General features: G+C 30.4%; 3 protein-coding genes across 6 annotated transcripts in view; 1 reads left to right on the forward strand and 2 right to left on the reverse strand.

Annotated features, from left to right (window-relative positions):
• LOC129949714 (G-protein coupled receptor Mth2) overlaps positions 1 to 20,710 on the forward strand; it is a 30,274-nt gene extending 9,564 nt beyond the window's left edge. Inside the window, exons 2-7 of one of the 2 annotated variants that reach the window (XM_056061342.1) lie at positions 1,900 to 2,087; positions 2,163 to 2,409; positions 2,513 to 2,591; positions 19,340 to 19,518; positions 19,587 to 19,970; positions 20,030 to 20,710. In XM_056061342.1, coding sequence (XP_055917317.1) covers positions 1,900 to 2,087; positions 2,163 to 2,409; positions 2,513 to 2,591; positions 19,340 to 19,518; positions 19,587 to 19,970; positions 20,030 to 20,181 — 1,229 coding nt within the window. In that variant the 3' untranslated portion in view covers positions 20,182 to 20,710. The remainder of the gene's footprint in view (positions 1 to 1,899; positions 2,088 to 2,162; positions 2,410 to 2,512; positions 2,592 to 19,339; positions 19,519 to 19,586; positions 19,971 to 20,029) is intronic. The other variant, XM_056061343.1, reaches the window with a different exon arrangement.
• Positions 1 to 23,510, reverse strand: part of LOC129949726 (tetraspanin-6-like) — a 332,660-nt gene that overhangs the window by 169,338 nt on the left and 139,812 nt on the right. For 2 of the 3 annotated variants that reach the window (XM_056061359.1, XM_056061357.1), the window contains exons 3-6: positions 21,585 to 21,773; positions 21,343 to 21,516; positions 21,024 to 21,152; positions 20,613 to 20,952 (exon numbers count right to left, since the gene is read on the reverse strand). In XM_056061359.1, coding sequence (XP_055917334.1) covers positions 20,794 to 20,952; positions 21,024 to 21,152; positions 21,343 to 21,516; positions 21,585 to 21,773 — 651 coding nt within the window. In that variant the 3' untranslated portion in view covers positions 20,613 to 20,793. Of the gene's footprint in view, positions 1 to 20,612; positions 20,953 to 21,023; positions 21,153 to 21,342; positions 21,517 to 21,584; positions 21,774 to 23,510 lie in introns of those variants that run through there. The other variant, XM_056061358.1, reaches the window with a different exon arrangement.
• LOC129949725 (phenoloxidase-activating factor 2-like) lies at positions 2,641 to 8,766 on the reverse strand. The gene is made up of 2 exons (XM_056061356.1): positions 8,315 to 8,766; positions 2,641 to 3,818 (listed from the first exon to the last, which is right to left on the reverse strand). The coding sequence occupies exons 1-2, from the start codon at positions 8,507 to 8,509 to the stop codon at positions 2,961 to 2,963; spliced, it is 1,053 nt and encodes a 350-aa protein (XP_055917331.1). The 5' UTR covers positions 8,510 to 8,766; the 3' UTR covers positions 2,641 to 2,960.

Genomic DNA, 23,510 nt, shown 5'->3' on the forward strand with positions numbered 1-23,510 from the left:
TCAAAATAATTTGGTCTTATTTCATTTTGTAGTTTTGTAGTTCACGTCACCATAAGCATAAGTGATATAAAACTAACATTGCTTGGCCTGCAATGCAGTCGTTACCTTTTCGAAGCGTTATGTCCAATCCATTGCCACTTACGTCTTCGTATTATAGATTCTACAAATTCCTGACCTGTTCTTCTATGAAGGTCATCATTTGGTATATGTATGGTTTGGCCAGAAGATCCTTAGGATGTTACGAAGACATCTATTCACGAAGGTCTGCAGCTTTCTTGTTATGGCTGAAGTAACCTTCCAAGCGCTGCACCCATTAAGAAGCACAGATTCGACATTTGTGCGAAAGAGTCGTAGCTTTGTTCTTAAGCTGATAGAGTTATTCCTCCAAATTTTTGACAGCATACCGAACGTCGCTTTTGCTTTGCCGATACGGCAGATGACGTCTTGCTACCATGCTATTGAAAGCTCTCCACTTTTTCCACCTGTTGCGAGAAAATATTTATTTGAGAGGATGGTCGGGTTCCGAGGCTGATCATTTTTGTTTTGCCAGAATTAATTTTCAGCCCCACAACTTCTGTTTCTCTCTCCACACTTTTTGTCATTTGATGGAGATCCATGATTCTATTAGAGAGTAAGCAAACTTCGTCCGCGTAATCCAAGTGCTTTTAATAGTCCATTGGATCCCGTCGCTACCTTACAGTGCTTAGCGCAGTACATCGCTTATCACCAACAAAAACAATATTGGCGACAGAATACAGCCCTGTCTGACTCCGCTTTGGATTTCAAAATCATCTGATAACCTACCATCGTGCAGAACGTGACACTAAGATCCATCATATGGTGCATGAAAGCACCTATTATGAAAAATAGCAGTTATTTTGGCAATGCCAATGCGTTGATGTAGTTACGCTTGTCGCGGCGCACACTGCGGTGAACCTCTTTCTTTTTCATGCGATACGAGGACTCTAGCTCGTTTCTTTCTTCCTCTTGTGCAGCAGTTCGATGGTCTTTGCCCAAGATTCTTCTGAAAGCTAAGTGTTGTTGCTTCCTTTTTTCCGACCGACTATTCTGTCAGCACCTGAATTGAAAACATTTTTCACAGCATTCCAATGGTGTTTGATTTCGTCATGCACTGTGCTGCTGATTGTTCTCATTTCGTGTGACAGGTGGTCCCTAAATTGTTGACGGGTCGTGGGATCCTTTAGTCTGGCGATGTTGAATTTGGGGGCTCGTGTTGTTCCGTTGAATCTTCGAACTGTAGCTGTACGCAATCTTAGGGTAGCTATCATTGAGTGGTTGTCAGGTGCAAGTCCCATATCGGCGCCTCTTCTGTTAAGTACATCCAGTTGCTTTTGCATACCATAAAGTTGAATGTTTTTTCAGCATTTGATCTTATTTCCCTTAAACAAGATGAAATAAAACCATATTGCTCGAAATTGATTGCACTTTACAAAAGTAAAATAAGGCCAATTCGTAAAGGTTTGCCTTATTTCACTGTATTGTACAGAGTTCCGTTTATGGTGCCTTGATATAAGACACAATTTAAAATATTTAACCTATTTCACTTTTCTTAAGTGTAATAAAGCCAATTTCCAACAATGAGTCCCAGCAAAAAAAAGTTGGTCTTATTACTCAAAATAATTTGGCTTTATTTCACTTGCAATATAAAATTCTACTGAAAATTGGCCTTATTTCACTTTTGTAAAGCTCAATAAGCCAATTTTTGGAAGTTGGTCTAATTTCACGGCAACCCTGAAAACTTCTGAAAAAGTAGTATAAATTTATAGTGGCTCAAACAAATTTTAGTTTTAAGTTTTATTCAAAATACTCGTAAACCAAATTTTATTTTTTGTCCCGCATTTTTGAATGTGTAACATATTGTTCACTTATAATTTTCAGTCTTTGGAGTTGTTCGTGGCTTGGAATGCAAAAAATTCCGACTAGAAGCAGATCCCGATAACACTGAAGACATCCACAGTATAAGCGATGATGACGGCTCGATTTACATCCCCTTTCTCAAAATGAGACTTAAAAACACCAATTATTGTGTTGAGAAAATTCGCAATGCATCTTCAGGACCTCAAAAGGTAAAACCTCATCATCACATTTTCCTTGTTGTCAAATCATTCCTAATAAATCTCATATATTCAACTTGTACATAGTTATTTACTTTTGTCTGCTTCGAAGATATAGGAAAGGACAATCTAAAATTTAGTTTATATTCAGTTGGTTGTCTGATATCGTGCTTTTTCTATGCCATAACATTAATAGTCTATCTGTCTATATCGAAGTTGAGGAATTTACCAGGAAAAATTTTGATATGCTTGGTGATATGTCTTTTTGTTGCATATCTGGGAATAGCTGCAACACAGATAAGACAACCCGATGATAATATATGCTTTGCTTCCGGTAAGTACAATTTAAATATTGGTAATGGTTTTTTTCTTGATAAGAATTCAGAGTTTTACCTTTTATTGTTATTTTTGTTGAACATATTTTTGTTTACTTTCAGCATTTTGTATATATTTTAGCTTAATGGCAGCCTTCGCATGGACGAATGTTATGTGCTTTGATATTTGGCAGACATTTGGGTAAGTTGATATCGAGATTAGACCATTTTTCAGATACGAAAATTAAATATTTGCTTAAGTTTAGTTTTGAGTATGTCTTTTTTTATTTGTATATGTAACTTCCATGCAATCGTTTACATACATTTCATTGAAGCAGATGGAACTTTAATAAGCTTTAAGTTTTAGTGAAACATTCAAAAGATTTCATAACATATTATAGCTATGTTTTTAGGGCTTTGGAATTTCTGTTGTTTGTTTAAGTTCTCTACTTTTAGAATTTTATATAGAAAATACCAATCTTTTTTATTTAATTACAATTTTTCTTTACAGATTATAAAATGAAACAGATCTAAAGCTACTTTTTTTTAATGCTAATGCGTGTGGATCACATCAAGGCTCAACGCCATCTTGATTCCATTTGATTCCACAATTTGGTAGTTTCAATTTCTTTTCCTGCAATTCCTCCATAATCCAATGCCGTGCACTGCTTACAGCCGTGAATACTTCTGGTAGTGGCGACGCCTTAAATCCCCACGACATGACTCCAACTTGCACCTGCATCTTTCCACTAGAGCCGCATACTGGACACACCAAAGGCGCCCCACCATTACCTTCCAGGGCGCTCTTTTCAAGTTCTCCACCTGCGCACATAAAACTTTTGTGTAAATTGAATTCTTCACCCAATCCCGTCAGTCTCAAGACTTTTTGACATCTATAATTTGGAATAATTGGTAGATCGATTTTTTTGAAATTCGCATGTCCAAGTTTGACATGATGAGATTTTTTCTCCCATCCGGTTACAAAACATCTCACATATGTGGCATTGACAGGAAAGCGTGTCGGCGGTAAACAAACAGTTTTAATATGAGTCGAAGAAGAAACATTGAATGGAGTCTTTAGGAAGACCAAAGCGATATCCCTTTTGGGTTTTGTTGGGTCATAGGACTTTTGATAGGCGATACTTTCAATGTGACGTTCTTGATGATGGAATGTTGTGGTATTTTTGTCTGGTCTCCTGTTTATTTCTCCAGCACGAACTTTTAATTCAGCTATTGGTTTATTGTGTAAACAATGAGCTGCGGTTAGAACGACTTGAGGATGAATCAGAGAACCAGTACATTGTTGAATGTTTAATGTTTTATCCTTTTGGATAATTTCTTCTCGGAGGATAACAACTGTCCATAGCGGTTTATCGGGTTTGGTGTCGTTTTTCTTGACTTCTGGTGTTTTTCGACGCAATGTGACATTCTGAAAATATACAAAATTAAACATTTTTATAAACTTGCATTACATATGTGTGAAAATTTTCTTAGTTTCTCTACTTTTACATCTACCATTTTCTAGGGCTGGTTTGGAATTATAGGGATTCGAGGAAAGACGTTTCATTTAAAAAGGAGATATATTTCAATTTCATAATTAAAGCCATTTAACTTTTAACTTTGCAACAATACAAGCAAAGAAAAACTTGTACTCAATAAAAACTAAGGTTTCAGAACTTGATTCGCCTAGCAAATAAAACATGTGTAGTTTGAGGGGGAGGGGGGGGTAGGAATACGTGATACGACTTTTTTAATTTTTAAGAAATAGGAAGAATTCCCCATGGTCTTAGACTTGTTTGTAGATTTTTATGAATCCAATCAATCCGTATTTTTAATCAGGTACTATTTTTTTAAGGTTTAAAAGACCAACCCGAATATTTTCATTGGTTTTTATTAGTTTCAAAAATTGGGAAACGCAGTCTATGATTAAAGAGGAACCTGATTAATTAAGTCATTAATGTTTAACTTTAATAATAAACACTCTTCTTCATGTACAAAGAGACCAAGAGATTGTAAGATCAAATTTTTTCCTGACCTTCTCAAACTCGATTTTCTTCTAAACAAAAATAAAACTTGTTCTTTTAAAAGCTGAATTCGAGTGCAAACAAAAAGCTTCAAATGTAGGTTCCTAAGATTTTGATTTCATTACCAATCGTTAAATCACTCAGCTTATGATGTGTGATATTTGGATGTAGCTCAGTCGATTGATATTATTTTGGTCTCAAGGGCAATTTTGTGAACATTTACATTTTACTTAGCTTAAAGATTTTAAGTCAACGAATGCCTTAAAAAAATTTACTAGGGTTCCCACCTTTGAAATTTAATTGCAAGTACTAAGAAAAAATTTTTTCGTCATAATTTTTGTTTTACGAATTAAATTTAAAATATTTTTAAAATTACTTAAATCAAACGTATTAAGGAAGATCGACTGTAGTAATGGCATTGAAAGAAACATATTTTAAGTTAAAAAAGAAAATACCAATGTCTGATTACTTAATAATTTATTTCGTTGCTTAAAAATTGGTTATAATTATTTTTACGAGCAAAACCATAAAAAGCTCTTCAAATCGCATCTCTGATGATGCAATGTATTATTATATTTAATTAAATATAAAGACAAAAGAAGTGTTTCAGAAAGTTGTTCGTAATTTCAGTGATTGATATTTCTTTTTCTTTCATTTGTGAATAAAAATTCAACTAATTTATAAATAAATAGTTCTTAAATGAACCAGATTTCTTAAAATTAATTATTAAAAATGGTAGAGACATTTTGAAAAGTTTAAAAATAAATTAGGAGGCGGGATAATCCGTTGAAAACTAAGGCCCAGGCAGGGATTGAAACAAACTACAAGCACGGGTACTATACTTTTTTTTTTAATAATAAGCGAACGCTTAAAGGGTTTTGTATACCTTTAATATACCAAAGACACTGTGTAAGCATTAGGAAAAGATGGAAGAATTGGATAGGATGTGTCGGTGTACATTGATTTTAAATTTCTGAACATTGCAATGACAGGGAAAAATAGAGCGTGGCAAGGCGTTACATTAGTACGGCTAAAAAAGAATCTTTGTACTTCATAGTACAGCCGAAGTTGGGCTCAAGAGTAGACTGATGGGCATTAATAAAAGCGCGGGTATTACGGTTAAATTGTTTAAGGGGAGTAATGCAACTGGCTATTTCACTAGAGCATAGCCCGTTAAAATAACGGTACAAAAGGGTGAGGCAAGAACCCTTGCGTCGATGTTCGAGTGACGTAAACGAGTTGATGATGTTAATGTCACTAATCATTTTAAAAGTTTTTTTCTGAATACTGTCCAAGAGGCTTAAATAAGTTTCTGGAGTACCAGCCCAGATATGAGAGTTATATTCAAGTTTCGGACGTATATAGGTTTTGTAGATTGTAGCCAGATCAGACGGGGAGACAAATATTTTGCAACGTCTCAAAAAACCTAGACATCTTTGGCAACATTGCGTATGTGATCGCTCCACAAAAGGTGGTTGCTGATGCACATTCTGAGGATGTCGAGATTTTGCGTTTCGTTGATGCAAGTGCCACTTATAAATAGTAGCAAAGAGGGTTTATCTCGATTTTTTATTCCCCATTGTACAATGCTGTGTAGGTCGGAATTTAATGAGCTAATCATATTTTGCGGTTGGAGTTCCACATCCGAAGAGGAGGGCTGTGAGTCTGGAAACGAATATGAAAAGCTAAGAGTGCAATGTATTTGATTAGAAGAGGCAGACAGGAGATCATTTATAAAAATGAGGAAGAGGTTCGGAGACAAAACGGAGCCCTGGGGCACACCAGCATTTATTTTATGAGTTCCAGACTTAAATCCGTTTAAAACAACTTGTATTCAACGTTTCGAAAGAAAATTTATAATCCAACGAAGAAGAGATTCGTCGATACCAAAAGCACGCATTTTTGATAACACAGCAAGATGCCAGACTTTATCAAATGCCTTTGAAATATCAAGTGCAATAATCTTACTTTCTCCAAAACGATGTAAAGATTTGTTCCACTATTCGGTGAGATGAACCATGAGATGAGTGGACCTATTGCTACGAAAGCCGTATTGCCGGCCATTAAGAAGCTTCCGTTCCTTAATATATTTCTTAAGCTGATAATTAATCAGCGTTTCTATGACCTTAGAAAGAAGGGACGTTAGTGCTATTGGTCGATAATTTGTGGGAGAAGAAGATTAGCTTCTGTTTGAGATTGGCTGAAAAATTCAGTTTTCCAACTACTCGGAACCAGCCCAGAGGAATAGAATAGATTTAAAAGCTTACGCAGTGGTTTGCTAGTGTGGAAGAACACCTCTTCAGAATAATGAATGTTGAGATTTTTAAGAACTCTCGCCACAGTTCATTTGCGTGTTCAAGATCTGGGAGACACTATCTGGTAAGGTGGAAATTTTGGCAAACTACCTTGCAAATGAGTTGGCTTTATCAACAGAGCTAACTTAAGGAGTGTCATTGACAACAAGCGTAGGAACTGAGGAAGAGAAAGAATTCCCCATTTTTTTTATAAATGACCAAAAATTCTTACTGCCTTTGGGATATTGCAGTATTTTTCGCCGTAATTGTTAGTCATGTAAAAATTTGGTCCTTCGACCTTTGCAGGCTTTCCTTGTCTTGCTTAAACTTTTTCCTTTACTTTTAAAAAGGTTATAGCCCTTTTTTTGAAATAATTGTAATTTTGATGGCAGCATTTAAATATTATTGAACTTTAAGTTAATGAAAATGGGAAGTTTAGCTAAATTTGTAGAATAAAATATTAAAGTATCAAACGAGTCTCTAAAAATATTTGATGTGTAATGGGTGTTTTTGTGTGCGATAAGGGAACCTTTAGAATTTCTATTAATGCAAGACCCCCTCCCAAAAATGTTATCTGCTTGAAAATTATTTAAAATACGTGATTCAGATTTAACATAAGAGCCAAATGAAGTCACAGAGATATTGAAGGTTTAAGCTTTGTATTAACTTAATTCACCTGTTAAGTGCTGAGAATAGAGTTTTTCATCTCTTAAAGGGAGGTTATTTTTAATAACGCTGATTTTACATTTTTAAAATGTTATTTCATTAATTACAGAATTTTAATATATAGAATTTTGAAGAACAGAATTTCGAAAAAAAAAACGAATTTAAAAAGGCTAAACTTACGCAAAAAATTTTGAGTTATTAAAAACTTCAACTGCACTTTTATTAGTCATATATTTATTAGACTTTAAGTAAAAAAAAACGTAATTAACGAAGCAAGTAAGAACAAACATTTGTAGAAAGTTGGCCAAATTCTCGTCTTCGTCTTAATTTTTATTAAAGATTTTTATGAAATAGCAATTTGTTTCATTAACTAATTTTTTTAAAGATTCTGTCAATGTATGTACGAGCATGTATGTATACAAAAACCGTTCTAGTTATAAGCTTACAAAATTAAAGTTAATATTTTTTGTAAGGTCTCATAAAATATATGTAAGTTACGTTAGCTTGACCATTTTTAATGCAACAAAAAAATGAAAATTAAGCTTTTGAACTTAACTACGAGATAATGTTGTTCAATAAACAAAAAATTAAAAACTAAAACGATCATTATTTATGAAAAAATAAAATGTTGTCAAATTATACCTATCCGAATCAAGATGTCATCGGTTTTTGATTTTTTTTTGTCCAATGTTTGAAATAATTTTTAAACAAATGAAATGTTGAAATTGAATTTGATTTCATTTTGGATTTCTTGAATGGTTTCACTTTAGATACAAAGATTCAAATCGTTAAAAAAAACTTAACTATTTTTACCACTATAATTCAAACATTCTTAAATCTATAGTTAGTGATGCTTGATCATGAAGTACATACTCGTATATGTACAACAAATTTTACTAAGTTTCCCAAAGTATATCAAATTATAAATTTCTGCAACTCACCAAACATTCTTGAATACTTTGATTGTCTTCAAAAAGTATCTTATGGATCTCTGCATCTTGTTTTTGTTTCTCTGCCGCTTCTGCCAATGATACTGAATTCGCCTTAGCTGCTCGTGTTAAATCAAAACAAGAACTCACAAAAAATAATGTAACAACAAAAACAAACAAATTCACTTTTTTGTTCGAAGGCGACATAATTATATTGTCAATATGAGTACTGCTGGTATACTCAGACTTTTCTTAAATTAGAAATTCAATTCTAAAACTACTTGTTTACTTCAAAGCCGTGTTATAAATATTTGATTATTTTTGTTCTTATCAGTTATCACAAAAAGGGCAACTTGATGTATTTTAAACAGCGCACATTGGAGCACAATAGCACAACTTAATCTGTTTTGCGAGCGTGTGTCCGTAGTTTTTAAGCGCGTCGTACAACCAAGTCGAATAATTTCAAACTGAAAATGATAGTATAGATTTGAAGTTGATAATAATACATTTGTTTCTCACAACTGAATCCGGTGACGACGCTCCGACTATCTGAGATCGACCGACCGACCGTTTATGTATAAAGAAATCGTTTGTCATTTGGTCTTGACTGAAATTTCCATAATATGAAGCTTGGTAAAGGTATGCGGATTACGGAGATTATAGTTTTTCCATCTCAGATTTTTTTTTTCTTTTTTCTTAATGAGTAATTTGTTTGATTTTAGATTATTAATTTATTCGAAGAAGCCGGCACATGCTTGTGGACAAAAACAAAAATACCAATATAAATACATACCAGGTATCTCTGGTGGTGTTTAATATTAATTTAAGTATATGGCATACCATCTTTGTAAATGTTTTTACTCCAGGTATGCAGAAGAAAAAATTTAAATGATCTTTTGCAAACAAACCAAATGGCAAAAATATATAAACACATGATATTTGGTGTGCAAAATAAAATTGAAATTGTTTACATTTTTTCAGGGCCGCACCTTATTGTGAAGGGCCCCAACAGCATCGACGAAAACCATTTGGGCTTTACCCTTAGGAGTAGAATTCTTACATAACTAGATTAAGTCCTAAAAAAAGAAAATGAAGCTAATATACAAATTGAAATTAAATAAAAAAATAAAACTAAAGATTTTATCGAAATCAAATTAAAAAAAGAATTAAGTTCAATCATTTAAATTAAAATAGAATAAAAAAGTTAAGCAACAAATAAATCAAAATTCTAAATATTTTTGAAGTAAAAAGACGAAAAATATCACGGACTAAAATTAGACAAAAAATAAAATTAAATAAAATAAAGTTCAATTAAAATGAATCCAAAATTATGAATTCAATGTAAAGTAAAATAAATTCTTTTTTTTAAATCATAACTACTTCAAATAAAAATTGACCTAGGTAATGCTCGAATTTACAGAATATTGCTTTTAATGTTTATGTATAAATATCTTTTAACAGATATTTTAATACTTTGTTCATGATTTGCATTTTTTAGAATAATTTTCTATACAAAACAATGAATAAAACTAATTTACGTAACATTCCATTTAATAATATATAAATAAATATCTAAGATCTTAAGAGACAGGAAATTCTTGTTCTTATTCTTCGATTTATAAAAATAAACATATCTTTATAAACTTACTCTTAAATGTTAGCGATGACTAATTGAATGATACTGACGAGTTTATGTTAATAAATTATTAGCATGGAAAATTTGGAGTTTTATAATTTACCTCATCTTTAGGATGAGTAACTTTTGTAATGGTGATTGGAAAATTGCTATCGGAAGTAGTTGATCGTATCTAGTCATTTTCTGTATCCGATTTTAAATGATTTAGACTCTAGTGGGCAGTTGGGTTTTCTTTATCGTCCGCACAGTAGAACAGTTTTAGAAATTTTGATAAATGTTTTGTAATTTTGTATAATTTATACATACATTTATTTAAATATATGAGTTCAAACTGAGTATTAACATTTTTATTTGCGACATATAGGACCTACATTATATGGCAAGTATTTCATTCGTAAACAAATCGAAGTCGATGTTTTAATCAAAGACATTACGATGGTAGTGAAGTCGAAAAAAAGTGAGTTCCCCGATTCCGTCAGTCTGTCTGTCTGTCCTCGCCCCTACAACAAAAACTGTTGTGTTGATTGAGTTCAAACTTGGAAATTTAAGTCTTAAGCCGATTCGAGTTACGTTTTTATTTTATTTTTAAGACTTAAAATAACTGTAGTTTCCATACAAAATTTATGGCCAAAAATCAAAAATTGTAATTTTCTCAAAAATTAACCGATAGATTTTTGTAGCTTTTATACTGGCTTAATAATATTTGATGATCAAAAATATTCGTGTTTTTTGGCATTCTATAAATAATATAGCAGAAAATTCCTTAGAAAAGCCATCGGCAGCAGCCAGAAGAAAAAAAAAATTCAAAAAGAAGAAAGGTTTGTGAAAATCAAAAGTCAAAATTAACTTTAGCAAAAAAATTAACTTAAAACTAATAAAATGGACAATTTCCAAGAAGAAATGGTAAGAAAACATCTGGAAATTGAGATTCTATAAAAAAATGTTAATTTAAGAATTGCAGCTTTGAGATAAAATCAAAACTTCAAGAGGGGGGTTTGTTCGTAGACTACTACATTAACATGTGGCGTTGAAGAGAGCTTAAATTCTTTATATACTCGTAACTGAATCATTGAAAGCTGAAATGAGCTTGATTTGACTCGATTCCGGTGGAGGATCGGAGTTGATTCAAAATTTTTTTTGTGTACAAAAAATATAGTTTTGTTTTAATCAAATAAAAAAAATGCTCATGGAATAGCTGGCATATTCTTATATGGTGCTAAGCTATTCAGTTCTTCATTGTTTAACACGAATCAAACTATTTCATTTGCACTTCATAAGAAACATCGAAACGCCATTTGCAATATAGGAAGTGCTGTCAAACTTAACATGTTTAACTTCCCATAGGAAGTTATTGTAATGGGTCCGATTTGTCAAATTGAAAATGTTGACATATCTCTACGTTTCAAGGTCCCTAAAGTCGAAATAAAAGATTGTTAGAAAGATATCTGTGTGTGCGTGTGTACGTACGTTCGTACGTCCGTACTTTCGCGACGTTTTTTTCGTCTACCATAGCTCAAGAACTAGCAGAGACATCGACTTCAAATAGAGGGGGGGGGGGTAACTTGCCTAATAGATAGACGATTTTTAATTTACCTCTTAAAAATATTCTTTAAAGAAGGTTAACAAAATTTAAATAACATAATGTGTATCTTAACCTTAAATGTACACATTTCAAGGGCTAAAGTGACAAGTTTAGTTATTAAATTATTTAAGAACGCTATTGTCCAGCAGGGTATAGTCTAACTATTTAATTTAGTAGAAAGCATTCCAAGATTCTAACAGTTTTCTAAATATGCCATATTTTAAAACACAATATTTTTATTGCTTTCATGGAGAAATGTACGAAATTGTTTTGAAACTTTGCTTTCTTCCAAAAAGAATATATTCTTTTTTGTTGCCATTTATATTAATGCAAAAAAGCTACAAAAATTCAAAAACCGAGAAAATGAGAAAGAATCTGATATCAAGAATTTTCTGTCTATTATTTCTATAGCTATAAGTCTGCTTACTCGTAGATTGGAGCTAATGCTTTAAAATATTTTGATATTAAAGAAGTCAACAGAACTTATTTTCACTTCAGTTTTTTAGAGATTCAAAGCTTTTATATTAATAGATATGAAACGTTTATGGTGTTTTTCAATTAGCTTTAGTATAACAAAAGTGTCACTTTTGATGTTTTTGGGACATGTATATTCTTGAAAATCGTGTTTAAATTTCAGTTCTAGAACATCTAAAACAAATTCACTTCAAAATGTAGATTTCCTTAAGAGGGGTACCTTATGAGATGTGCCCTTCAGGAACAATACCAAAATATGTTTTTCTTATAGAAAGAAGCCAAAATAAGAACAAATTTAGAGAAAGTTCAAAAAAATCTATCTGATCATTTGTGAAAAAATTCGAATTTTCGAATTTACACCAACAAATTTTTATAGGGACTTATGTTATTTTTAGTATTAAAAAATGAAAAATAAACGCCTTTAGATAATCGGTTTAGTTTCAATAGGCACAGTGGCATTTAAAGGCATCTTAATGTAAAATTAAAGATCTCTTATTCAAAGTTTCTTCTTATAAACCTTGAAAACAAATTGTATGAAAATAATTTAAAGCATTACTTAAGTTACAAAACTTTTAAATGTTTTTGACGGCAAATCACTTTTTGGTGAATGTCGTTGAGTTACTAACAAATCTTTGCTTATACAACTTAACTGTATAAGCTTTATGGCTTTTATGACCCTCCCTGGATCTTCCATTGGTCAAAATTTGATAAATTTGTGCTAAGTTTTTGGAATAGGGCTTAATGTTAGATTTTTACTATGTTCTGGGTCCAGCCCTCAGTTTACTACTACTTTTTGCAACAAAGTTTAAAAGCTAAAATGCAAATTTCGCTCTCATATACAAAAAATAAATAATTCAAAATATAATAGTGGTCATACCCATTAACTCAGTACGATTAGTTTTGAATTGAAGGACATTTCTACAAAAATAAAGGCCATGACCCCTACGACCCCCTCTGAATCCGCCATTGTATCTTACGAACCAAAAACGCTAGAGACTTGAAATAAATTTTATATAATGTATTCTAAAGTGTACCACGTTAAAAGAAATATATTTATTGAAAAAATTTAATTAACGGATTTTTATAATTAAAAAAAAACTGAAAAAAAAACAAATTTGTCACCTCGAAAATTCTACATTTTTAACATCTGGTAAAGTTTTGAGAAAAATCGAATTGACAGTTTTTTTATAATAAATAAAAAGTTGTTAAAAATTGTTTTTTGACTCAAATATCTTTTTGAAAATTTGAGATTATGACTTTCAACTTATAAAAAATATTGTTTTTAACATCCGGAAAATTTTTGAGTAAAAATCGAATTGACAGTTTTTTGTACAAAAATAAAAAACCTAAAAGGTTAATTAAAATTTGTTTTTTTAAAAACTGTGAGTTAACTACTTTAGTCTTTAAAAAAATATTGTTTTGAAAATTCAGTAATATTTTGAGAAAAATCTAATTGACAGTTTTTTTTACAAAAAAGTAAAAAAACGAAAAGAAAACAATACTCAAACTTGGTAAAAATTTACTTTCGACTCAAATAGCTTTTCAAAAATTAAAAATATTGTCTTCAAACTTTTTTATGTTTTATTTTTTTTTTGTATAAAAACAATTTTCCTTATATGAAAAACATTATTGGTAATTTTAAAATGTTTATGAATAATTTAACTGACAACTTTTTTAGCTCAACATGAAAACCTTCAAACTTTTAAGCAAGACAGACGGGATGGGAAGTTATCGGTGTGGGTTGCATCCCAGCCTCTTTTTTCAGATACTTTTGGAAAGCCGGCAACTTGAAACCTATAAAAACATTCATACAAAAAATGTTTAGTGTTCCCTCGTGTTAGACCTTCTTTTATAGCTGAGGTGAAACAATCATCTTCGGTATTTAAAGAACTAAAATAAACTTATTGATGTTATTTATAAACAAAAATTAAACTCTATCTATCTCTGTCTGAAGTTTTGTTTATTATTTTTACAAAATTTCTTAAACATTAATATTTTGTTCCATATCAGTCTTTTGTTCTTTCGTTTTGAAATATTAGGTATAGTTGAGATAATAATTTGTTTACCTACGCACTATTAATAAAGAGTAAAGACTAAAGAATTATTTTGGCAAGCAATCTATTTTCTTTATTCCTTCATTTGTTTATACTTATAACAAAATATTATGCGAAATGATAATGAAAGAAAGTGTTTATGTCTATAATTTCAAAGAACAATTAATTCCTCTCAGTTTAACTGATTTTTATTTTTCGATTATAAAATAAATTACTGAATTAATCTTTATTTATACGCGGCACTTACGTACAATCTTATTCTATAATTTTTATTCTATAAGTTTTATTATACCATATTATACGAAATATTCATACCATATTGATGCTATCATTCACATTCACTTCACTTGATTTGTTTTACACTTTGCAAATGTGTTCTGACATCCATAAAAATATAAACAAAACAAAAATGTTTTATATTCTTTAGAGTGGCAGATTAATTTTAATGCGACCCAAATAAATAAAATCACCAGGGTGCAGCAAACGGTTTCATAAATATCCATTCATCCTTAACTAAAAAAGCATAAGGAAACCATTTTTGTTGCTTCCGATTGTGGTCATAGTCAAGTTTTATGACTGGAAAAATGTTGGCGCCCAAAATCATATTTGTTTTATATCTTTGGATAAATTGTTATGTCTCACATGGAGGGTTGGGATCAGCGTTGCCACCAGGTCAAAATTAAACGTGCCACATTTTTTTTTAATTGTGTTATTTAAAAACTAAAACTATATAACACAACAGGAGAACAATACAAATCATTAAGAAGAAACTAAAGTTATTATATTTTTAATATTATTTATTGCAATATAAAATAACATAAATTATTTAAATATTAATAACATTCAAATTGTTGTTAACTGTGTATATGCTTTTTGTTTTTGTATTATTGGAAAATAGGATTTAAAAAAAACTTTTGCGGTCTTTATTTTTCATTTTTTCTTAAAAATACTTAAAAACTAACTAACCTAGAAGGTGTGCTGGTATATGACTCTAACCTTTCGAGCAATTGACACTACACTATAGGGACTACGCGCCTGCAACGACACAGTCAAGCCACCAATATCTTTCGCGATTATAACGATCGAAATTTTTTTCATCCTTTTGAGGTATGCCTACGAAGGATCTTATGTCCGTATTTCCACTTACTGATTCCGAAGGTTCATATAATATTCTTTTATCTGTAGCTCTTCTTGCCATATGGTATATTTTCGGTACGTTCATCCAGAAACAAGAAAGCCTCGGGAGGTATAAATCCACTCGTAAGTGTGTTTTTGAAATATTCGAGTTTAAACTAGATATACCCCGAAACAAGATCGTTCTCAACAACGTTTGCCGGCCTCTCAAAATGATTTCTTACAAATTTCAGAATGACATCGGAAATTAAGGACACACAGAATTTGAGCTTCTGTACATTTGCATGCAAGTTCTAAGACATTTTGAAAATAAGTTATAATTTGTCACTAGTATTTTCAAATTTGAAATTTGTCAAAAAACACAATTGCATTACATTGGCAACTCTGCTGTATGAAACTTGTTGAATGTTTGCTGTTAAAATACTTTCTAAGTTTTTCCTTGTGTGTCCCAGTTCAAGGACGAATAAACGATAGTGTATATCTTTTGTTTATAATAATCGTTGATTGATTGTTTTTTATTGCGAAGTAGGGTTGAGGTAGTGGTGGTGTTTCCATCCATAATAGAATCAAGAAACCTTCTTAAATGAATTAATATCTATCTAATTGAAGCAATAAAATGTCCCACCCTTGCATTGTTAGAAAATTTTGATTCAAGAGAAAATAACATGCAATATTGTAGGAGTCTTTCGCAGTATTTTTAATTTTATTACCGGATGAACTTAGCACGAAAACTAATTTTAGAAAAAAAAAATCATTAGCGAATCATACATTTTTCTTGGAAACAATAAGTAATATGGGTGGGAAGTGAGATTTTCATTTATAATTATGAATTCGAAAATATAACATCTCAGGTGATGAATCAATAATTTTAGAAATTACGATGAAAAGGACGAATTTTAATAACACTAGAAAAGTTGGTCTTGTTTGAATTTAACTTCAAAATAATTCTTTCACGCTAAGTTTTTCCCATTGAACTGTTTTTTAATTCGATAATGGCTTTTTGAAGCAATGTTAATACCATGAAGAAGTTTTTTTTTTCAAAAACAAATTTGAAATGATTTTTCAAATATTAAGTTAAAATACTATCAGTATTTTATTCAATTTATGAAAAATTCTACTTAGTTTTTGGTCTGCACTTACATAAACTTAATAAATGCTGAACTATTTAATCGAAAAAGATTTTGTACAGAGAATATTGCTTTTAATAACGAATCCATTGTCGAAATGAGGCTTTCAAAAAAAGTTTTAAAATACATGTAAAAATAATATACAATATTCAAGGTTTCTAAAAATTTCATATAAAGTTAAATGAAGACTCATAACTAATGAGAGTTTCCAGAAACTGATTGGGATAGTACAATGATTTGAACTACATATATCCAAAAGTTATAAAGTGCGTAGCCAGATTTTTGTTTTTAAAAATTGGTTTAAATGAAAGAATATCTGTCAGAATAATAATTAAAAAAAAAAACACACAAATAGAAGAAAGTTTTGTGAAAATCAAAAGTTAAAATTAACTTCAGCAAAAAAAACTAATTAAAACTAATAAAATGGACAATTTCAAAGAAGAAATGTTAAGAAAACATCTGGAAATTGAGATTCTATAAAAAAAGTAAATTTAACAATTGCCTCAAGGAGGAGATTGGTTCGTATACTTCTACATTAACATGTGGTGTTGAAGCGAGCTTGAAGCTCATTTTAATTCTTTATAAACCTGAATCGAGTTGAAATGAGCTTGATTCGCCTCGAATCCGGTCGGAAATCGGCATATTCTTATATGGTGCTATACTATTCAGTTTTTCATTGTTTAGCACGAAATAAATTAAATTATCGCACCTTGGACTTCATAAGAAACATAATCATTTTTAAATCTTCTTGTGCGGTGGAAATAACATTCTTTTTATAAAAAAGTTAGTTTATTAAAACTATGATAATTTCTTTTACCTAAGTGGAATAAACCTAGAGATGTGTGTGGCACCAATACCGGACCTACTGTGGTTAACGGGTTTGTATGTGAAGGGGAATTCTCTCAATTGGTCCAATTATTAACTTCCCATAGGAAGTTACTGTAATGTCAGTAAAAACATTCAAATTAAACATTTTGACAATTTGCGACGTTGTTTTCGTAGTCCATAGCTCAAGGTACGGAAGAGATATCGACTTCAAATAAATTTTGTTATACAGATAATAAAGCAGAAAGATGCAGAAAGGGCTCTCAAGAAAATTGCGTGGTTGGTTTTTTACCATAGCAGTTTAAAAAAAATGTGAACATTTTAGCTAACCCTAAGTATCTCACGAACCAATGACTTTAGAGACTTGAATTAAATGGTATATAATATATCGTAACGTGATAAAAAAAACAACATTTTTAGAAAAAAAATCCAATTAACGGTTTTTTTTTTATAAATCAAAACCACTGAAAAAAATATGTCATCTCGAAAATCTAACGACTTAAATATGATTTTATCTCCAAAACAATTTTGTGCAAAGAAAAATAATGTTTTTGATATCTGATAAAATTTTGAGAAAAATCGAATTGACAGTTTTTTTTTATAAAAAATAAAAACCTATAAAACATTACTCAAAGTTGGTAAAAATTGAATATCGATTCAAATATCTTTTCAAAAACTTGAGATTAGGGCTTCAAACTTATTTTGTCTCATAAAAAATATTGTTGTTAATATTCAGTAAAATTTTGAGAAAAATCGAATGGACAGTTTTTTTTACAAAAAATTAAAAACCTAAACAATAATGTAACAAAAGTTGGTAAAAATTTACTTTCGACTCAAATAGCTTTTTAAAAATTACAAATATTGGCTTCAAAGTTATTTTATTTCACAGAAAATATTAATTTCAATATTCAGTAGTTTTTTTTATAAAAATCCAACAGTCAGTTTTTTTCATAAAAAATAAGATCTACAAAAAAGTACGCAAATTTGGTAAAAATTGATACATATAGGACAAACTTTTAAGCAAGACAAATCGATAGAAAGGATGGGAAGTTATCAGTGTGGGTCATATCCCAGCATCTTTTTTTTGTAAAAAATATTGTTATTAATATTCACTAATATTTTTAGAAAAATCCAAATGTTTTCCTACAAAAATATTTCTGGAACAGGGGAAGAAGGTATTGACTTCAATTTTTTTGTATTTTGTGCTAAATTTTGTTGTTAACGTTAGATAATGGTCTTAGAAATCAATTCAAAACTTTTTTTTTAGAAAACACAAAAACCCACAAAAACAACAAAGATCTGATAAGAAATGGTTTTCGGTTTAAGTGTTATGAGAACATAGAAAGATATTGACTTCAAATTTGCTTTTCCGATTAAAAACTTTGATAATAATAGTTAGTTAAAGTTTTAAAAAAATCGACAGACGGGCACAGATCGCTGATGTTTTAATACTAGCTCAGTCTTTTATAAGTGCAAGTGCTGCTGACCAACCTAATTTTCGATTTCCCGATGTTAGCAATAAATTAATATATCAAAAAAGGGTTTTTCTATTAGTTGCAAGCGTAATTTTCAATACAGCCCCCGAGTCATACAATCTTTGATTTCAAAAATGTACCCCAACTAGCGAAGATGTGACGTCTCATCAGAATTGTTAGGTCAAAAATAAGCCAAACTTACAAATTTCTTACTGTACTCATTCATTTTTAAGGCTCATCATTTTATCTCGCTCTAAATGGGCGACAAGAAACAGAAAGATAAGTGAGACAGGAAGATAAATAAATAAGAAAATGTCAGCGTCATTTAGGAATGGAAAAGAAGTCGACTCCATTCAGTAATTATTGTTCTTAATATTTCGATGACTGCATTCAGCAAACAGTAATGGAAATAAAATGTTAATGTTTAAATGTAAATCTGAAAAATGAAGAATTAATAACAATAACCATTTCATGTTCCACAAGTTATAATATCCACAAAATCTGATATTATTGTTATTGTTTATTTACTTTTCAAAAGTCTAACTCTTATGTTTTAATAAACGGTGTTCAAAATCTTATTTGAATTATTTTAAAGCTCATGTTTTTCAAAAACAATTTTGTTGTTATTCTAGAAGATCATCTGTTAAGAATAAATAACTAGGAATTTAGATGAATTCTTTTATTAATTTATATAATTTTAAAGATATTTGTTTGTTCTTTTAATTTCCAGAAGTTCTCAACGTTCCAATGGAATGAATCAGAAGCACAATAAGAAGTTCATATTTTACTCCTTGTACGGATGGGGGTTGCCAAGTCTAGCAACCACAATAACTATTTGTTTGACTAAATTTGACATTCTCAGTGAACATCTGCGGCCAAAATTTGGAAAAGGACGTTGTTGGTTTGAACGTTGGTTAAAAATACATATCTCTCACCATTAATGTACAAATAATTTATAAATATTCGTTTTCTTTCAGATACACTAGCAAAATCACAACTAATATTTTTCTCCTGCCCCATTGGAGTTCTATTTATGGTGAACTTAGTACTTTTCACCTTAACACTGCGCTATTGTAATAAAGTTAAGCGTGAAATATTTCGCATGCAAAGTTCTAATACCGAAAAACCCGTTCTACGCAAGCGTTTCTTTATGGATCGAGCTCGTTTTGTAATGAATACAAAACTCTTCATGGTTATGGGAATAACTTGGTTTTTGGAATTCGTCAGTATAATATTTTATGATCGTCGGAAAACATTTTTCTGGTATCTAAGTGATTCGGTTAATGTTTTGCTTGGAGTTATAGTTTTTTTCATTTTTGTCTTCAAAAAGAGAGTATGGCTGACGATTTTAATAAAATTAGGTGAGCATAATATATTTTAAGAACAATTTTTTAAATAAAATTAAATTGCAATAAAATAGGTTTTGCCAGCAGAGACTCTCTTAAGAGCAACCCTGCAACGACTTATTCCACCTGTGGTACACCGAACTTAAATATGAATCGAATGCGAGGCGCTGAAAGTCATTCATCACTTTTAAGTCCAGCTTCGGCAGCTATGCGGAGACCTTCTTAAATTTAATAATAATTTATCAAATTATTTTTTAATACATGTACTTTAATATTTAAAAATAGTTTTTAAAAAATAAATTCTTGTTAATGTATTTTATTGAATTTAAGCAGCTTTCGTATGAATGTATTTAGTTTTAAGTTTTTTTGCAGGCTCATTATTTCTATACACATTGTAAAAGTGTTTCAAAATCTCATTAAAAACTTGCTTAAATTATAAATTAAAAAAAATATAAATTTTATTTTCACGATTTACTTCGAATAGTAAGGTTTTGAAAATGTGAACTGATGGAATTATTTTTTTTGGGAAAGTAATGAAATTTGTACCAAAAATGCAGTCAAATCACTTCGAACAATTTTTTTTTCACTTTCTATTTTGTAGGGACTAGTTTGTTTTATTTTGAAAAAAGTAGAAGATAGTAGTAAATACAAAATGTATATAAAAACAATACATATATATAAATTAAAGCTATATAATAAATTGGATCCAAATTATACATAATTATTCATAAAAAGAATAAAACTTAAAAACATAATCCAACTCAGTCAAATGCTTTTCCATACATTTTCGAAATACATAATGTATGGTGTATGGTTATTGTGGCTCAATTGTGGGCCGCTACTGTATAATTGGCTCATAACCATGTTTCCTTGTCGTCGCTGCTAAACAAAATGTCAACATTGTTCCAAATAATGGAAACATTGCTATCGCTGATGCTGAAGCTCCAATCAATGATAAATTGTTATTTATCAAAGTTTGTAATTTTGGCATGCAACCCTGAAAGTAAAGGATTTAAGGATAAATTTAGTATTCCAATTAAAAAAAGGATGCATCTTAAATCCTCTTACAATTGTGTAAAGGTAATATGGATCGACAACATTGCATTCAGATAATGGTGCCCTGCAACAAGATTCAGGAGCAGTTATATGTTTACTTTCTTCCCAGTCCATATAGCTTTCTCTGCCACAACATTCAAGCTGGAAATAAAGAAGAAAAATTGATAAAATCACAAAAATAGTTTCTAACAAAATAAAGCTAGTAATTTCAAAACACATTTAGTTCTTTAAAATTATGTAAACTCAAAACGTGAGTTCTTAAAAACTTTCAAAGTTTTGTAAACTTTTCTTTAGCAATAATTTGTAGGCATTTTTTAAGATTTATTCATACATTTTTCTGGATGTAATCAATAAGCTTTGTTTTATTTGCTCCAGGAATTCCATAGTAGTCGATATCAAATTGTATGCCTTCGGCAAGTCCTCCAATCACATTATCTTTATAAGTGTAAATATACGCTGATACTGTAATAACTGTGAAAAGGATCACAATCAGGAATCCACCGTACTGAAATAAAAAAGAACAAGAAATTTGAATATAAGAACTATTAGTTGATGAAGAATTTTGATACTTACAATTACAAGTAAGGTTTGTTGAACTTTAACAATGCAAGTACAAGCTAGAGTTGCTACTAAAATGATAATTGTTCCAATAGTGACCAAAACCATCGGTGGAGCTGTTGAATACTCTGGACTGATTTTTAAGTAATTTTGCAAGTCAGTGTGAAGCCAGATACCAGCCCATACTATTGCCAGTCCACAAAACTGAAAAAAGAAAACAATACAAATTCCAATTAGTAGAGAAGAAGTATTATTTTTGCGGAAATACATGAGATCTAAGAAATATATTGTTTTTTCAATAAGAGGTTTTAAAGCTGTCACTTTCTAAGCTGCCATCTTTTGATATTTGAATAGTAAAAACTATATCAACATTAACATTAATGGAACGATATACAAAAATGGTGTTCATGATAAAGACACATTAAAAAGAAATCTAGTTTTTTAATTGAAACTACATCTAGAAAAGACAATTAAAGTCTTATTTCATAAATATTGAGAATTGAAACAGGTAACAAGTGCAAGTGTCACAATAAAAGCCAAATCAGACAGCTGTCAGATGTATAAATGAAAGGTTCTTTTGGTGAAATAAATTGATTTATTTTTTGTGATTTAAACTTTGTAGATCTTTTTTTTTCCAGAAATCTATAGGTAGCTCACTTTTCATTCAAGCTTTTCTAACTATTTCGATGGCTGCATTCAGCAAGCAGTAATGGAAATAATATGTTAAAGTTTAAATGAACATCTGAAATCTATAGGTAGTCCACTTTGCATTAAAGCTTTTCCTATTTTTATAAGCCACCTAGTCGAGTACAACGGGATTTCGATGTTCCAACCTATTTTCTGAATTAAAAACCTTGTACATTTTTTTTGGATCATTTCAATTTTATTTGAATAAATATTGTAGTAAGGATTCCAAATCACGCAACAGTATTCTGAGTTTGATCTAACAAAGGAGTTAAATAAAGATTTAAGGACAAAAGGGTCCTTGAATTCTTTTGAGTTACATTTAATAAAACCTAGCATTGAAAATTGTATATGCTTGCTAAAGTTTTTAATCAAACAATACACCAAGGTCCCTTTTCTCCAAAACTCTTTCAAGAACAAAGTTATTAACTTTGTAATCAAAAGAAATTTTGTGTTAACTCTTGGAGATCATTTTGCAAAACAATACAATCATTTAAAGAATTTATGCATCTTAAAACCTTTAAATCTACTAAATAAATTGTACTAGAATTTAAGAAGATATCAGCCAGGTCGTTGATAAATATTAAAAAAAAGTAGGGGACCAAGATGGCTTCCTTGCGGGACACCCGAGGTAACAATAATTGGAGTAGAGAGCACTTGACCAATACAAACGAATTGTATACGATCCCTTAGATAGGACTCTAACCATTTCATTTTCATATTTGAGTGAAAACCAAATTGTTTCAGTTTTTCAATCAAAATAGTATGACTAACTCTATCAAAAGCCTTCGCAAAATTAGTATAGATACCTAGTTTACTTTTAATTCATAATTTACTTTTAATTCAATCAAACAATAAAAATTAGAGTAGTTATTACTTTTAGTTTAAACTAAAAAAATAAAATTTGCTTACTTTAAGATTATTTACAAAAGCCTTGGAAAAACATGACTTTTAGTAGACAAAAAAAATACAAAATAAAGGTAGTTTACAAATGTTCATCCATGATTCTTCTTCTATAGATCATCGCTTTGGTGGTATATTTTTGGATCAGCAACCAATCTTCTCCATTAACTTATTGTTTCATTGTCGCTTAGATAGCTTTTTCCAAAAAAGAGTCTTCTAAGCTCCTTTAATATTGGACATACACCGATGAAGTGGATAGTGTTTTCGTTCACTCCCAAATTGCATAAGGAGCTAATATTAACTAAATCGTTTCTGTGTGGTATACAATTTAGGTTAAGAAGTTCACCTCTTAAT

This window comes from Eupeodes corollae, chromosome 3, assembly GCF_945859685.1.
Source record: "Eupeodes corollae chromosome 3, idEupCoro1.1, whole genome shotgun sequence".
NCBI lineage: Eukaryota > Metazoa > Arthropoda > Insecta > Diptera > Syrphidae > Eupeodes > Eupeodes corollae.

Coding starts and splice junctions, on each gene's coding strand:
- LOC129949725 (XM_056061356.1), bottom strand. CDS start 8,509: ATGTCGCCTTCGAACAAAAAAGTGAATTTGTTTGTTTTTGTTGTTACA. Junction 3,819..8,314: donor AAAGTATTCAAGAATGTTTG/GTGAGTTGCAGA, acceptor GTATATTTTCAG/AATGTCACATTGCGTCGAAA.